General features: G+C 43.7%; 1 protein-coding gene across 1 annotated transcript in view; it reads left to right on the forward strand.

Annotated features, from left to right (window-relative positions):
- Positions 1 to 18,691, forward strand: part of GPAT3 (glycerol-3-phosphate acyltransferase 3) — an 89,874-nt gene that overhangs the window by 37,934 nt on the left and 33,249 nt on the right. The window contains exons 3-5 of the mRNA XM_088445026.1: positions 11,278 to 11,572; positions 17,387 to 17,461; positions 17,776 to 17,865. Of these exons, the coding sequence (XP_088301152.1) occupies positions 11,278 to 11,572; positions 17,387 to 17,461; positions 17,776 to 17,865 (460 nt within the window). The remainder of the gene's footprint in view (positions 1 to 11,277; positions 11,573 to 17,386; positions 17,462 to 17,775; positions 17,866 to 18,691) is intronic.

An 18,691-nucleotide genomic window follows, 5' to 3' on the forward strand; every position in this document is an offset into this window, starting at 1 on the left:
GATGGGAGCTGGAAGGCTTTGATGAATTAGTGGGTCTTGAGAGCCCGTTTGATGCATTGTAAAGAGGTGGAGAGTCTGATAGGGAGAGGGAGAGCGTTCCATAGGTTGGGAGCAGCACGACCAAAATCTCAGAGGTGGGAGTGCGAGGAAGTAATCCGTTGGCAGGAGAGGCGGCGTGCATTAGTTTAGTGAAGGGGGCGGACAGGAGAGTGGAGGGAGATGAGGTCAGAGATGTAAATGGGAGAGGAATGGGTGAGGGCTTTGTAAGCGAGTGTGAGAACCTTGAATTGGGTTCTAAAAGGGAAGGGGAGCCAGTGGAGGGCTTGTAGGAGAGGGGAGGCAGATGTAGAGCATTTGGAGAGGAAGATGAGTTGAGCAGCAGCATTGGGGACAGACTGGAGAGGAGAGTGATGGGAGTTGGGGAGGCCAGATAGGAGGAGGTTACAGTAGTCCAATCTGGATATGACCAGTATGAAGGTTACGGTGACATCCTGCGTGAGAACGGGTCTAATCTTGGACATATTTTTGAGATGGAAACGACAGGACTGTGAGAGGCTCTGGATTTGTGGTTTGTAGGAGAGGGAGGAGTCCAGGATAACTCCAAGACAGCACACTTTGGGGCTAGAAAAGATAGTTGTGCCATCAATTGTTAAAGAAATAGCGTGAAGTGAGGTTATGTTGGAGGGTGGGAAAATGATCAGCTCAGTCTTAGACATATTAAGTTTAAGAACTTGCTGGGACATCCAGGAAGAAATAGCAGAGAGACCGTTGGAGATATGAGTGGGGGGAGGAGTGGTCAGGGGAGGAAAGGTAACTGAGTATCATCAGCATAGAGATGATAATGGAGGTCAAAAGAGCTGATGAGTTAACCTAGAGAGGAAGTATAGAGGGAGAATAGTAGAGTTCCAAGAACGGAACCTTGGGGAACACCTATTGTAAGAGGATGTGGTGGGGAAGAGGAGTCATGAGAAGAGACAGAGAAGGACCAGTCTGAGAGCTAGGAGGACAGCCAGGAGAGAGCAGTGTCACTTAGACCAAGAGAGTGAAAGATTTGCAGCAGGAGAGGGTGGTCAACAGTGTTGAAGGCAGCAGAGAGGTCAAGGAGAATAAGCAGAGAGTAGTGGTCCTTGGATTTGGCGGCAAGGAGGTCATTGCTGACTTTTGTGAGGGCAGTTTCAGTGGAGTGGAGAGAACGGAAGCCAGACTGAAAAGGATCAAGGAGGGAGTGGGAGGAAAGAAAGGTGGTAAGGCAGTTGTAGACAAACTCAAGGAGCTTAGAGGCAAAAGGGAGGAGAGAGATGGGATGGTAGTTGGAGAGAATGTTAGGATCAAGGGTAGATTTTTTTAAGAATGGCGGAGACAAGAGCATGTTTGAATGCAGAAGGTACTGTGCCAGATGAGAGGGAGAGATTGAGGAGGTCAGCAAGATGGGAACAGGCACAAGGAGAGAGGTAGCGGAGGAGACGTGAAGGGATAGGGTGAAGGGGGGAGGTGGAAGATGGGGAGGACTGGATGAGAGCCATGACTTCCTCTCCAGATACAAGGGAGAAGGCTGTCAGAGTCGGTGAAATGGATGGAGATAGGTGATCCGGGAAAGGAGGAGGTGTAGAGCAGGTTGACTGGTGGGATATGATGTCCTGACATATGGAATCAATTTTAGATGTAAAGTAGGTAGCAAAGCCAAGGGCAGTGAATGAGGAGGGGAGACGAGGAGGGGCTGGACAGAGGAGGGAGTTGAAGGTGGTGAAGAGATGCTGGGGATTTGAGGACTGGGAGGAGATGAGGTTCTTGAAATAGGACTGTTTAGAGAGGGAAAGGGCGGCACTGTAGGATGAGAGCATAAATTTGAAGTGGAGAAAATCTGCCTTAGAGCGTGATTTTCTGCACTGTCGCTCGGCGGTTCTTGAACACTTTTGCAGATATCTGGTGCATTTGGAATGCTAGGGTTGTAGTGTGGATCTGCAAGGGTGAGTGGTGATTGCCGGAGCAACAGAGTCCAGAGCAGAAGTAAGGGAGGCATTGTATAGGGAAGCGGCTTGTTCAGGACAGGAGAGAGAGAGGATAAGGGAGAGAAGCGAGTCAAGTAAGGAAGATAAAGAAACGGCATTGATAGCTTCAATGTTACGCTTAGTGATGGTGGTCTTAGGAGGAGGTGGAGAGGAAGGAGAAAAAGAGAGGTTAAAAGCGAGAAGGTGATGGTCAGAGAGGGGGAATGGGGAGTTGGAATAATTAGAAATATTACAACGGTGAGTGCCCACTCACGTGAGGGTGAGGAGGTCCATTGGGAGAGACCAAATGAAGATGTGAGGGTAAGGAGTTTGGAGGCAGAGGATTCTGTGGGGATATCAATTGGAATATTGAAGTCACCAAGGATAATGGAGGGGAGGATAGAGGAGAGAAAGTGAGGGAGCCAGGAAGCAAAGTTGTCAAGGAACTTAGAGGCAGGGCCAGGGGGACGGTAAATGACAGCTACTCGCAGGTGTACTGGTTGGAAGAGGCGTACAGCATGAATCTCAAATGTAGAGAATGTAAGGGATGGTTCAGAGGGTAGGAGTTGGTAGGAGTAACTTGGGTACTGGACCACCAACCCAAGTCACCCCTGCAAGTGCAGTGAGGCAGCCCAGGATGCCACGTGACCCATTTTGGGAACTGCTGGTCTAGTGTGCACCCAGCTTAAGTGTGCACAACACCCCTTGTCTATACACTGTTTCATTTTGTTGTTGTTACATAAAGTGGAAATGCTTTTCTTCCAAAGCTCTTCTGCAATTTCCCAAACAAAACCTATTCACCATTTGAATTCTTGTCAGATTAGTACTTTGTTAGTTTATGTTCGGAATAGCTCAGGTGCTATTACATACATAATTTGAATGCTACAAAAGTGAATCTTTTGTGGTCTTTTAAAGAAAGCTTACATATGTGTGTAGTTAATGTTGTGAGGTATGGAAATGCATTTACTCAATTTAGAGGATTTGCTTTTTTTTTTTTTTAAGCACTGCATAATGTTTTCCCAATTTCTTATGGTAACTGTAAAGGTGCCCACAAACATACCGATGTCCTCACGATACGATTTTATGGCCAATTTCCTCATGAACTTTCATGGGAGCTCCCTTGCCGCCGTGATCACGATTTTGGAAAAAAGACACCCGATCTGTGTTACGATCTCACGATCTATCGGATCGTACGCATCGTGAGATTGGCCATAACAAATCGTGAGTAAAAAAACAACAAAAAACAGGCTCTTGACTATTGGTGGGAAATTTAAATAGCCATAACAATGGGAGGGGCTATCTAGGGAGTATAAAAAGCAGGCACCCTTTAAACTCTGTGTACATTCTGCTGTGCTACTAGATGAGGCTAGGTGTATTCCTGCTGAATCCTGTACATTGCTACTGTGCTCTTTGTATTTGGCTTGCCTTTTACAAAGTTTATTCTAACTGCTAGTGTGTGCTACCTATCTGCATTCTATCCTGTTCCTGAATTCTGTACTGATGCGTCCCTATCAGTATAGAGTGTTGGTCGCTGAAGCTGGGGTCCGGGAGATTAGGAAGAGGGCCCAGCGAAGAAGGACGAGAGCATGCTGGACCAAGGAGTGGCTGCTACAAAGGGATACCCGCTCTCACATGTCCCTGCTGATGGAGATCAAGGAGAACAACCCGGAGGACTATCGGAACTACCTGCGCATGTATGACGCCAGTTTCCAAGAATTGCTGCATCTGGTGACCCCCCCCACATCCAGAGACAGGACACAAGGTGGCGGAGGGCAATCCCTGCTGAAGACAGACTGGTGGCTACCCGAAGGTACCTGGCTACAGGAAGGTGACTGGAAGACCTGAAGTTTGAGACACTCATCTCACCTCAGTCCTTGGGCGTCATCATTCTGGAGACCTGCAAAGCCATCGTAAAAGTGCTACAGTACCAGTATTGCAAGGTAAGTTAAAAAAAAAAACACCACACATTGGTTTCTTGTGCAAAGAAATTTTTTTATTTTTTACTCAACATAAAGCAAAAAATTGCCTTCTTTTAGTACAATGTGCACTGACCTGCAGGCAACTGAAACTGTGCACTAAACTGTGTGCAATATACTTTTTTTGTAACAAGTTCACAAAAGAACATTATCACCAAATGTTATGAATCCCAATAGGTAGCCGGCTGTATGTGATAGGGAAGGTCAGATGCCAGTTTGAACAGGCCAATACACACATGGCACAAGTATACATTGTGGCCCTGGCTTCCAGCAATGTGTACTTGTGCCATGTGCGTAGTGACTTTGTCCAAATGGCGTCATCACCACCCTATCCCATGCAGCAAGCACCTATTAGAATTCATAACATTTGGTGACATTAAAAGCAAAACAAAATTTACATCTCTGTATATTGGGGTGACTCATCTGCTACATCCAGCAGAGCATTATACAAGGTGGTGCTGGTGCTTGGTGGGGGAGTAATATCTAACTGGGCAGGGGGGGGGGGGGGCGGACATACCTATTTGGGGCAGGGGAAAATAGCATTGGATCTGCAATGTATGTAGAATTTGAGATATTTTTGCTTATACAGCGACTCAACAGGTCGTAGTTTAACCTTAAAAAATTTCTTTGGATATCTGTATCCAGATTTCTCAATGTGCTGTTCACATGAGCTGTGAAATCATCTATTGCATCTGGGGGTTTCTGCAGCAGTCGTTCTGCGTTTTTGTAAAAAATGGTCCTCACGTTCAGTAAGATTCTCCTTTCTCCCTTGTTTTTTTTTCTTTTTCTGGGGTTGTTGAGAAGATGAGGGTCCAGGTGGAAGTTTAGTTTCCACTTGTGTGCTATTCTCCGGATCACTGTCACCACCGAGCAGACTGAGGTCCAGTGTAAATTCTAAATCAGGGTCTTGGGTGGGAGTCTATATAGGGAAAAAAGATATAAAAAATATTATAGTCATGTTTTAACCCCTTTTTTACTATTTTTACAGTTTCCTAACACCGTGGAGGAGTGGACCAGCATCGCGGAAGATTTTGAACAATGTTGGAATTTCCCTAACTGCGGAGGAGCCATCGATGGGAAACACATCCGCATCAACCCACCTGCCAACACCGGCTCATACTACTACAACTACAAAGGATTCTTCAGCATCGTTCTCATGGCAGTGGTGAATGCCAACTACGAATTTCTGTTTGAGGATGTCGGCAAGAATGGGCGTGCTTCGGATGGTGGGTCCTTCAAAAAGACTGCTTTCTACCAGAGACTCGCCAAAAAAAACCTCAACCTGCCCTCACTGGACCAGACAAAGCATGGCCTAAATTATGTTTTCGTTGCAGACGAGGCTTTTGCATTACATGAATATGTGATGGAGCCATTTGCACACAGGGGCCTGACCAGAGAGAAAAGGATATACAACTACCGTCTATCCCGGGCACGGCGCATTGTGGAAAATGCGTTTGGAATAATGAGCAACCGCTTCCGCATTTTCCACACCACCATCAATCTACATGTGGAGAATATAGACTGGGTCATGATGGCGTGCTGTGTGCTACACAACTTTCTGCGAAGAAAATCTACTCAACGAGGACCAGTCCCAGCTAGACCAGAAGATGTAGGACTCCTGGAGGACATTGAACATTTGACATCTGTGTCTGCACCACCAACTACAACAACATCCACCGCACGTGCCAAAGAAGTGAGGGAGGAGTACATGACCTATTTCAATGGACCAGGTGCTGTACCATGGCAGGAGGACTGTCTGTGAACTACTGACTAAATTGAACATTTGGGATTTAACAACAAAAACATTAAGGATTTTGGTTTAAACTGTGTCACTACTTACCAAGACTTCTGCAACCTCCTCATCTCCCTCACGCTCAGACATCAAGATGATTGATTCCCTTTGAGGCTCTTGTTCACTGATGAATGACATCATTTGGTAGTACCACACTGCCGGAGTATATATTTCATCTGTGGCCGCTCCCGATTTTTTTGGAGTCATCCACCTTCTTTTTTTCTTTGTACACTGTCCTGAGATTTTGAATCTTTTGCCGTACAGTTTTCAGGTTTGCATCAGATATGTATTTTTTCGTATACACCAAAAGTTCCTCTAGTGCGGCCAACTTGTGCGACTTATTGTGGTACTTCCGAGAACTGATCTTCCACAGACACTCTTTCGAGTGCAGGATATCAATGAATTCTGTAACGAATTCACGTTCAGAATCCATGGACATTATCTATGAATAAGAAAAAAAAGGACATTTTAAATATTTGTGTATATAGTTTTGTTAAATGTAATGTTGTTATAGTTCACATTTTTAATGTTTTAATATTTTCTTTTTTATACAGGTTTTTAAAGGTTTGTTATGGTATTCTAATCATGCTTTCTTTTACAGGAATGTTATGTGTTTATTGCTTGGTAATATAATGTTTTTCTTTGTTTGACAGTATGGGTTTTCCATTTTTGGGCCTGTCGTTGTGGTAAAAATACAGATCCCAGGATGCCCTAAAAACAGTTTCAAAGGTGGGTGGCAGGTCATCCTGGGATCTGTAGTTCCACAACAGCTGGAGACCGAAAGGTAGAAGACCCCCAGCTTTAAATAATGTGTGTTTTTAAATGTAATGTGTGGTGATTTTTTTGTAAAATACGTGTTTATTTATTTATTTTTTTGATGTATTACACACATTGGTAGGCAGTGGGGGAGCTTAATGCATGACCCAGCCACCGCCCGTCGTATTGAGGCGGGCGGTGGCTGGGTCATGCATTTATTACCTGGGGGCACACATTGGTGGGCAGTGGGGGAGCTTTTAATGCATGACCCAGCCACCGCCCTCCTCAATACGGCGGGCGGTTGCTGGGTCATGCATTTATTACCTGGGGGCACACATTGGTGGGCAGTGGGGGAGCTTAATGCATGACCCAGCCACCGCCCGCCTCAATATGGCGGGCGGTGGCTGGGTCATGCATTTATTACATGGGGGCACACATTGGTGGGCAGTGGGAGCTTAATGCATGACCCAGCCACCACCCGCCTCAATACGGCGGGCGGTGGCTGGGTCATGCATTTATTACCTGGGGGCACACACTGGTGGGCAGTGGGGAAGCTTAATGCATGACCCAGCCACCACCCGCCTCAATACGGCGGGCGGTTGCTGTGTCATGCATTTATTACCTGGGGGCACACATTGGTGGGCAGTGGGGGAGCTTAATGCATGACCCAGCCACCACCCGCCTCAATACGGCGGGCGGTGGCTGGGTCATGCATTTATTACCTGGGGGCACATATTGGTGGGCAGTGGGGAGCACATATTGGTGGTCAGTGTGGTTGCATTTAAACTGTACAAATACTCACCAAATATCCAACAAAACAACACTTCAGTGTGCAGGCTCCCAAAGTGCGACTGTCTTGCTCCATACACGATGCTGCACAAAATGGCAATGGGGCGTGTCCAGGCTTCTATCAGTCAAATTCCGCATTGTGTGATGAATCGTACGATTCATCGAGAGGGAAAAAACCCTCACGATCTGCTTCCATCGTGTTCATGGTTGGCTAATCTGCCCTACAGCACGGCAGATCAGAAGATGCGATATACGACAAGCGGGGACGCACATCGGCATCGTGCTCGTGAGTATAAACTCACGATTTGTACTTTTTTTACCCGATTTGTCGTCACGATTCGTCGAAATCGGCCAAATCGTGTAAAATGTCGCTATATGTGTGGGCACCTTAATATTGGTTCTTGGCATTACCTAACTGCACACATATGTAAGTTTTACTGTCATCTTGCAGGCTCTCTATATTGTTGCTTAGCAATCCCCTCATTTTGGAGGTTGAACAACGGTATGTGTGATAGGTCTGCTCTGTAGTCTACACTAGCAGGCATTCGTTTCCTTTTGCTAATAACAGGTGGGAGAGAAGTGAACTTGAAGACTTTGACACTGGCATAAAACTTGTTGCATTTGGCAGTTATGCTGAGTCCTGGTTCTAGTGTGTAACAGAGCATTGTACCGAGGCATCGTTGGCACAGCAATCGTGAAGGCAGATATGTTGGACAGGGAATTCCGCATTGCTGCCATAATGAGATTATTGAACTATGTCCTTCAATTTACATGCATCAAGGGCGTCTGCTACTTTCCATGTATAAAAAGAGCCCATATTCCAGGATTTTATTTTTAAAGCTTTATTTTTTACCTCACCAAAAAGATTGTTTCTAGTTAAAACAAACAAACAAAACTGAGAACTGCATAATGCATTAATGCTCCAGTCATTTGCCCAGTGTATTTGAATGCAAAATATTTTGTTATGAAAGGATATTCCTTTAATACCAGCAGGAGAACTGGTAAACTGCCCAGAAATTAAGTATGGCACTGGTCCACATCCTGGGCTCTCTCCTAATCTGGAATTTTGAATGGTCAATAAGATATAATGATACGTTTGTTGGTATAAGCAAACTGTTAGCTCATCCCACTACACACTTCTCCCTGCTTCTACACATTCTTCCCCTCCATACTTGCACTAAATAAGCTTTAGAAAACTTGTAGCTATAAGCTGTTTATTCTAATTACACCCTTCCTAGGAATAAATATAATACCTAGTTGGGCCATGGCACATGACAATAGTAGTATGTAGCAAGGTTTTTACAATAATTGTTACCTCCTTGAATTAAAGTTATTTTTTTCCACATCTTTTGTTTTAAATTCCTCCTCCCTGTCCTAGAGGCCCTCCACCCCTAGGATCTCTAGGGCCTCATTGACCAAGATGACTACTCTGGTTAATGGCTCCCTCTGTCAATAATTTTCTTTGAGCTTTGGGAGACCCCTCCTGTTCACAACTGTGCTCCAGTGTAGTTACATAGCTGTGCAGGGTCTTCAGCTGTCCCCTATATTCTTTTACTGATAAAATGCTGCTGCACTGATCATTAGCATCACCAGCTTTTGTATTTAGACCCCCAATTCTCTATTATGAGTTTTGGGGAGAACGAGAACCAAAACTAGAGATTACATTATTGCTATAACATGCACAATATACATGGAGGCAAGATCAGAAGATTTGTCCTGTTGCTGCACGTACTGTAGGATGGTTTGAAGTGAGGAAAATGTCAAATAATAGGAGGTTGCAGTTTTTGTGAAAAATGAAACCACTAAGTGCTGTTCAACAAAATATATAATTATGTATAAAAAGTTTAATATATATAAATATAACAAATAGAATACATATGGTAACAGGTATGTCCTGATGAAAATGCCCAAATAAAGGCATTGAAATGTTGACTTCAGTCATGCTGCTATCCTGAGAGTTCTTTTATATGCCTCGAGTAGTCTTCATTCTAGCACCCTGCACCTGTCACAAACCCTGCAGTTCCTCTTTCCTGCCTGGGGTGTCACTCTCTGCTCTGATGCACACGCTTGTCTGTATATCAAGTTATTTGCATCAGCTGAGTGTGCTAGAAGCTACACTAGAGGCAGGGGCGTATCTATAATGGGTGCAGGGTGTGCAGGGAACACGGGCCCCTGGCTCCAGGGGGGCACCGCACACCCTGCACCCATAATATTACTTACCTCTCCGGAGTCCCACGTCGGTGCTGGGGTCTGGTGCTGTAAAACGACTGGAAAATGGCTGCGGCGGCCCTTTTCCCATTGTTTGCGCATGCACAGTACAGGGAAAATGACCGTCGTGGCCATTTTCCCGGTGATCTGTGCATACACTATAGACTCTGGGCACACTCTAGTGCCCAGAGTCTATAACTCCAGCGCTGGCTGCGCACAGGTCAGTGCACGGCCGGGCGGAGAGGAGACTGCACATCGGCCCCCTCCTCTCTAGAAACGCCCCTGACTAGAGGAGTACTGTGTATGTGTGATATATATATATATATGTGTGTGTGTGTATGTAATGTAAACGGATCGGCAAGTTGTTTTTCTTACTCTTCTGTAAGAAAAACAACTTGCTCCGGTGCCCTCAGAGAAGGAACTTGTAGAAAAGCAAAATACAAAATAACTGCGGCACTCGGAGAGTGGTGTGCAAAAAAATATATTAAAAGTTGTCACAAATGTATTCCAACGTTTCGGGGCTCTTGGGCTCCTTTATCAATGTGTGTATTCCAATGAGCACACAAATCTGTGAATTAGCAGCGCCACCGTTTTGTGAGTGACAGTAATCTCACTCTGTGAGAGTGTTGAATCCACAGTTAACCACAGGGTGTGATGGCATACCATATCTGTGAATTGCGCAAGGAACACGTCCATTAAGGCGTCAACCTTAATGATCGGAATTTCATTGAATCCCTTATTGGGATATGTGAAACAGCAAGTTTTTTTGTCTACGGAACACACACACACTATTTTTATATAGAAACCTTAATGGGACATGTTTGTTAATAAATACTCTAAAAACACTTGGTTTATGTATTAATAATCGCAACACTAACCACTGTCCCTGTGAGTTACATCCCCGACATATTGTTTTTCACATTTGTGACAGACTCTTCCTGGGAATCTGACACTGCACATGCTCACAGTGTAAGTTTCAGGAGCCAGTCGGAGGCTGCTGTAGAGGGGTTGTACGTTGTTTCTCCTGCCTATATGCCTCCATAGCAGTTTATTATGCTACATGATAAGATCCCATACAATTTTATATATTTCTAAATTGAGCGATTATTCACCAGGAGGCACCCCAGAAACCTCCAATATGGCATTACAAGGACCAGCACACCTTGTAGTGCCATATTGGAGGTTCCTGGGGTGCCTCCAGATGAGTTCTCAATTTAGAAATCTATAATTATTATGTTGCATGATAAGAGCCCATACAAAATGCATAAATGTATGACCCAAAGTGGGGTGCTATTATCATGTAGCATTAGGACCACCAAAAAGCAGAGACGCCTTGGTGTGGGTTAACCATATGTTTGCAAATATACAGTATTTACTGAGAGAATTTTTTTTGTCTGTTTCAAAAGATGGCCATTAGTCGGTATGTAGTCTCTGTGCTATGTAAATGTTTTGTGATCTCAGCTCCAGTTTTTCATGACAATATTTTTCTTAGGTCTCAACAGTATTATGCTGATAGATTGAAGACATTATACTAGTTTGTGTCAACAATGGAAATGTTCCTTTCTCATATTTCACAGTGGCCTGGTTTGGGAGGCCAACTAGCTTCTCATATGACATAAACAATTATAATCTGCATGCTGGTCTTGAGGTTAACAACATGAAATCACCCTTGGAATCCTTTAGCCTAGTGATGTTCGTAGTTTGCTTTCAAGAAACAAAACAGTGATCATATATTAAAAGATATTCTTTTTATTTCTAACCCACTAAGGTATCATTCAGAGAGATGAATCGCCAATGGAGACAGAGATTGTAGGATTAAGGCAAAGTAGAAGCCAATGCTTACAGCGTGGGGATTTCGAGTTATCTGATGCCTTCTACTTCTCTAAGAAAGGTTTTGAGGCTATTGTGGAAGATGAGGTAACTCAGAGGTTCTCATCGGAAGAGCTTATATCATGGAATCTACTAACCAGAACAAACTACAACTTTCAATATCTCAGCTTCCGGGTCACAGTTATTTGGGTGCTGGGTGTGTTTGTTCGTTATTGCATCCTCCTACCTCTGCGGTAAGAATATGGTTTAATATCCTTCTTTTTATTTTCCTTTTCTTTACTCCATACTATGACATTTGTGGGAAAACAATTTTAATATCTGAAACAATCAATTACAAATGGTTTTGAGAATCCTTTAGTAAATGTAACAATCTAGGCAAGTCACATTGCCGTAATGGTGAGGAGTGTGGCTTGCTTGCGAGAAGTGTAGATTGCTCACCACTTTCAGACTAATTCCACCTATAAACATTTAGAAATGACATTCAATCGTTATATAGAGAGGAGAAGTTCTGGTCTAGTTGTGTCATAAAGGGAAGTAGCACAGAAGTGTTTTGGGTTTGGTATCCTTGCATTGTTAATACTACTGCCAGTGGAAAAATTGTACTCTGCTGGTGGCCCTAACTGTGAGTGAATTGGCGCACAGTATAATGTCTCCTCATTCACCTACTGAAATAAAAGAAGTCTAGCTTGAAAGCAGGAAAGCCAGTTAAGCAGTAAATCAGTCAGCTGAAGTCACCAGCACCAGTAGAGAGACTTCCAACCATAGTCCATCTAGAGTTCCGTCAGGCACACTACCAAAGGCCACAGTCTAGTACTGTTCCAGTTAATGAGTTGTAGTTATGATCGGTATTCTTAGCATCTAAGGGGTTTATTTACTAAGCCTTCGATGGAGACAAAGTGAATGGAGTTAAATTCCCTCCATCCAAGGCTTGGTAAATAGACCCCAAAGTATTGGATATACAGGACAGTTTGGTTCCACCAACTAAAATCTCAACTTCAGAAAAGTTTAAGATACCGAAGGGACCTAATCATAATTGAGTGCTGATTGACCTCCTATAATCGCCACAAGTTGCAGTGGTATATACAACAGTACAGGGGCAGTTCAGCATTGCTCTGGTTGTGGGATAGCTGCTCAGAAAAGCAGCTGTCCTGCAATCCCTATCACTAACAAGTGCACTTCATAATCTGAGAGGGCACCTGGAGGAGATGGTATCTATTTGGATCCCTCTTTGCACTCTGTACCTCCTTTACAATAGGAAGAAACAGGTCATTGGGAACTAACACCATTTGAAGGTGCTGTCAATTCCTGTGAGCAATCTTTAATATAATACCTTTTAATTAATTGGGCTCTTTCATATAGATGTATGAGGATGAAAGTGTAGGAGCCAGATCGCTGTCTCCCCAAAAAAATTACAGGAGTGATTGAGGAGCACAGCTCTGTGTGTTATGCAACTGTTATACACACTATACTAGTCCACAAAATTGTTGCAGTTGAATGGCTATAGTAACATGGAGGCCCCCTCACTGCTCTGCACGGCTCCCATGCTACACTCCCCATCCTCCAGTAATAACGCACCACATTTAATTTAAAACAATGGTGCCAGAAAGTACAACAAAAGCCCCCCTCACCTCATGGTCACACCACTATCCCTCTGAAGCTGCTCCGCAATCCCTGGCCACGCATAGACCCTATTACCAGGGCGCTCTATGCAGCCAGAGATAGGCGACAGTAGATAGCTGGGACATACAGGAGGAGCAGCGTAGACTGACCCATGCTGTCTGTCTCAGAGCAGAACAGGAGGAGTCCGTGCAGGCCAGGAACGGACACAGGCACAGCAGTCACTGCAGACGACACTCAGCACATGCACTCCTGGGCATGAAATGAATGCCGCAATACTGTAGTTACGAATCTCCGCGGGGGCTGGTGAGGATCTGCTTCCTCACTCACTGCAAAATCTGGTAGCCAGGCAGCAAAATCTGGTAGCCATGGTGACTTGGTCCCTGGGATTTGTCAAGCCCTGCATTATCTTGCTGGAATAGTCCATTGTTGTGGGGAGTACATGAAGTCCATAAAGAGCTGCAGATGGTCATCAAGCAATGCAATGTAGCAGTTACCGATCAATGACGTGTTCAAGCGGACCAAACCCATGCCACGTGAACACACTATTATGGAACCACCACCAGCCTGTACTGTGCCTTGTTGACAACTGATGTCCAAGGCTTCATGGGGTTTGCGCCACACCTGAACCCTAGCAGCCCGAAACTACTGGAACTATGACTCATCAGACCATGCCACATGTTGTCAGTTCTCCAGGGTCCATATAGAGACGCCACAAGCCCAGCTGAGGCGCTGTGTTTGATGTGATAGTGTTAACAGGGGCACTCTGGTGGGTCTTCTGCTCCCATATCACATGGAAGCTAAAGAAAGCTGTACTGACCTACTGGATATGCATCTGGTACCTCATGCATTGGATGTGATTTGAGCCAGTGTCACTTTTCTGTTACCATGGACAATTCTGGTCACATGCTGCTGCTCACAATCATTAAGCACCCGTGGTCGGCCACTGTGCTGTCAATGGTTGGTGGTAATGCCTTCAATGAGGTTTTCCCGGTACACACATGACACATAGATCGCAGGTATGGAAAAAATGCTGCATAGTAAAAAATTAGAAATGTTAATTGATAAAAAAAACTAAGTGAGTGAACAGAAGAGAAATCTGTATGTGTGTGTGTGTGTATATGTGTATGTATATATATATATATATATATATATATAACAAATGTTGGTGTCACTCTCCGGACTTAGTAATAATCCACAATGGCAACTGTGTCACATGTCAACGTTTCAACTTTATTATAAAACTCGTCATCAGGTGATGACGAGTTTTATAATAAACTCGAATCGTTGACATGTGACACAGTTGCCTTTGTGGATTATTACTAAGTCCAGAGAGTGACACCAACATTTGTTCTATCTACTTCTAAAGTGCGCACCACGGCAAGTAACTCATTCGGAAAAGGAGTGCCTACACCTTGGAAGCTGTGTATGTATATATGTATATATATATATCAACCAAGCGCTGCTGGTCTTAGAAATAAATAATGCCATCACAAGGTCATTGCTGCAACGTTTCAGGCTTTATTGCCCGTCGGCAGGCAGCCTGACGACAGGTAATAAAGCCCGAAACGTTGTAGCAATGACCTTGTGATGGGATTATTTATTTCTGAGACCGTCGAGTGCAGCGCTTGGTTGACTGTATTATTGTTTGCAGCTGGCACCGTGGTAGTTGATGTCTAAGGGAAGGAGTGTGCTGAAGCTTGTTGGTAATTTTATATATATATATACATATATACACACAGTCAGGTCCATAAATATTGGGACATTGACAGAATTTTCAGATTTTGGCCTCTATTCACCACCACAATGGTTTTGAAATTAAACAAACAAGATGTGCTTTAACTGCAGACTTTCAGATTTAATTTGAGGGTAATTACATCCAAATCGGGTGAACGGTGTAGGAATTACAACAGTTTCAATATGTTCCTCTCACTTTTTAAGGGGCCAAAAGTAATGGGACTATCAACTCAAAAGCTATTTCATGGACAGGTGTGGGCTATTCCCTCGTTATTTCATTATAAATTAAGCAGGTAAAAGGTCTGGAGTTGATTCTAGGTGTGACATTTGCATTTGGAATCAGTTGCTGTCAACTCTCAATATGAGATCCAAAGAGCTGTCACTATCAGTGAAGCAAGCCATCATTAGGCTGAAAAATCAAAACAAACCCATCAGAGAGATAGCAAAAACATTAGGTTTGGCCAAATCAACTGTTTGGAACATTCTTAAAAAGAAAGAACGCACCGGAGAGCTCAGCAACACCAAAAGACCCGGAAGACCACGGGAAAACAACTGTGGTGGATGACAGAAGAATTATTTCCCTGAAGAAAAACCCCTTCACAACAGTTGGCCAAATCAAGAACACTCTCCAGGAGGTAGATGTATATGTGTCAAAGTCAACAATCAAGAGAATACTTCACAAGAGTGAATATAGAGGGTTCACCACAAGATGTAAACCATTGGTGAGCCACAAAAACAGGAAGACCAGATTAGAGTTTGCCAAACAACATCTAAAAAAGCCATTACAGTTCTGGAACAACATCCTATTGATAGATGAGACAAAGATCAACTTGTACCAGAGTGATGGGAAGAGAAGGAAAGGAACTGCTCATGATCCAAAACATACCACCTCATCAGTGAAGCATGGTGGTGGTAGTGTCATGGCGTGGGCATGTATGGCTGCCAATGGAACTGGTTCCCTTGTATTTATTGATGATGTGACTGCTGACAAAAGCAGCAGAATGAATTCTGAAGTGTTTTGGGCAATATTATATGCTCATATTCAGTCAAATGCTTCAGAACTCATTGGACAGTGCTTCACAGTGCAGGTGGACAATGACCCGAATCATACTGCAAAAGCAACCAAAGTGTTTTTTAAGGCTAAAAAGTGGAATGTTATGCAATGGCCAAGTCAATCCCCTGACCTGAATCCGATTGAGCATGCATTTCACTTGATGAAGACAAAACTGAAGGGAAAATGCCCCAAGAACAAGCAGGAACTGAAGACATTTGCAGTAGAGGCCTGGCAGAGCATCACCAGGGATGAAACCCAGCGTCTGGTGATGTCTATGCGTTCCAGACTTCAGGCTATAATTGCCTGCAAAGGATTTGCAACAAAGTACTAAAAAGTGAAAGTTAAATTTAGGATTGTTTAGTTTGTCCCATTCCTTTTGGCCCCTTAAAAAGTGGGAGGCACATATAGAAGCCGTTGTAATTCCTACACCGTTCACCTGATTTGGATGTAATTACCCTCAAATTAAATCTGAAAGTCTGCAGTTAAATCACATCTTGTTTGTTTCATTTCAAAGCCATTGTGGTGGTGAATAGAGGCCAAAATATGAAAATTCTGTCAATGTGTCGCTCTCGCTCTCGCGCTCTCTCTCTCTCTCTCATCTCTATCTTTGTGTGTGTTCCTTCTCACCTTTTCAAGCATCTTTGTTACTTCTTTTTTTGCTCACAGATCATATTAAATTAATCAGTGCAGTCTTGTGAAGTGGTTATGTCCCATTGCGTTGCGACTAAAGGCCCCTACTCACTACATGATATCTTTAACGATTTGGCCGATTCTGACACATTGGAATGACAAATCGTTAAAAATGTGTAGTGTTGTGCACTACTTTGTGTAGTGCGTGCTCCCGTGGGGTTGTCCGCCTCATCGCCTGATCTTTTGTACTGCATGTAAGATCAGACGATGCAGCTAATGATCCCATGCAGCACTATGAGGGAGGGCCGGCAGTGTGTACGGACTGCTCGATATGTCGCCCCGTCTGCGTCATCGATGGGTACACAATTGTTTAGTGTGTACCCAGCTTAAGACGCACGAGTTAAAGACGCTACACCGCTCACGCCAGACGTCACTTGCCGCGTGACTTACTGGGGGCAATTCAATTCAAGGCGAATCTAATAGCGCCGGGAGCATGCTCCCGGAGCTTTTCAATTCAGTGCGCTGTGTGGTCGGAGAATGCCAGTTATCGCGGCCATCGTGCATTAACAAGGGTGTTAAGGCGCGGTAACCGGCATTCTCTGACCAAAGTGCCAGGCGCGTGGCTGTTAGCGCCACGCTATGCAGAAAAACAGCCGCGCACCCGGCACTTTGGTCGAATTTCTCTTTGCATTCCCAGGAGAGGTGTATTGAATAGCTTCGGGAGTCCCTCCCGTCGCTATTCATTAGCGCATTGAATTGAATTCCCCCCACTGAGGCTAAATGTATGAGGTTACATCTGTAGAAAAATACATGACCTTACATGTACTAAGATTTTGAATAAATTATTTCTAATATCAATTTTCTTATTGAGCTTGACAAAACCTGCATTTTAGCTGCACTGCTATTTCTATGGATGTGTTGTTTTTTTTTTATTTTATTTTTTATTTGTTTGTTCCCATTAAATAAACTGCAATTAAAGAGCCCGCACCTGGTTTACTATGTGTTTCAGGGTTACCCTAGCTACTATTGGCATCAGCTGGTTAGTCATGGGAGCCACTCTTGTTGGGCAGCTGCCAAACAGCAGGTAAACAGATTCTCACAAGTTCTAACAACATAATGCATGTGTAATCCTTTTCCTATAATTAAGCTATGAAACATAGTTGCAAAATAGGTAATAAAACCAAAAGTGTATGCAATTTACATTCATCAAAATCATAGTATAGATAAGTACACACATAATATTTACATTCTATCTTTATCAGAAATTACAGTATGTACATTGTGTCTTAAGTAGAACTTGATCCTTTTCTATTAAACAGGTTCTCTAAGATGTTCAGTCTGGGGCTTCAGCAGTGGTACAGTCAGTCATTTTAACATTGTTTATGTATCTTGTGATAGGGTGAAAAACTGGTTGAGTGAAAAGGTGCATCTGGTGTGCTGTCGGATTTGTGGACGAGCACTCTCTAGTGCCGTTGAGTACCACAACAAGTGAGTCAGTACAACAGCATTTCTTACATTAATTGGCTAATTCCTGCATTTAATATACAAGCTGCTTTAGAGAATTTGTGTCTGATAAATATCAAAGAGTAGTAAATAGTATTTTGGACCTGTCATTCACCGGGACGCGAACCATGTTCCTGGCATTGCAGGGGCTCTTTCTTTCTCTCTTCCACCATTTTTCCCGTCTCTCTGCTCCGTATTTCTCCATCTCTCTCTACCCTGTCTCTTTTTTTTCTTACCCCCCCTTATTCCTCCTATCTTATGCCCCTTCTACCTCCCGTCTCTTCCCCTCTGCCCCCCTTCTATATCTCTCTCACTCTTCCTCCCCTCACATTCTTTCTCCTCCTTCCATCTCTTTCTCCCTCTCTCCCTCTCCCTCTATGTGAGCAAGTGTTTGGTACCAAGGTGTGTATGCTTCCTGACCCCAGGCTGAATGTTTTTTCTCCCCTTTATTGCTGCACAAATGCTTTGGATTATCCCTGCTTTATTAAAGAGTTCTCTCTTATAAACAGGAATTTCAGAGTTACAGAGAAACGTTGACATTCGGAGGAACTTGGTAACACAATTTTTGTTAACTACTGCGGTGGTACAGAAAAGGTTCATAAGGAGATACACATATTGCCCTCCCCCAAAATGAAGAAGTAGAATAAATAAAAAATTAATTCCAGCACAAGCCCTAGGGTAATTCTACAGTATATACTGCTCTCTAGGTAAACTTCTTTAGTAGTGTTATATTGTCATAGCCTTCAGCCACTATTTTTATTAGACATGCATGCACAGCTAGTTCTTATCTTGATCAAAAAACATAGCATCC

Source organism: Taudactylus pleione, unplaced genomic scaffold, assembly GCF_031769625.1.
Source record: "Taudactylus pleione unplaced genomic scaffold, aTauple2 ptg000376l, whole genome shotgun sequence".
Taxonomy (NCBI): domain Eukaryota; kingdom Metazoa; phylum Chordata; class Amphibia; order Anura; family Myobatrachidae; genus Taudactylus; species Taudactylus pleione.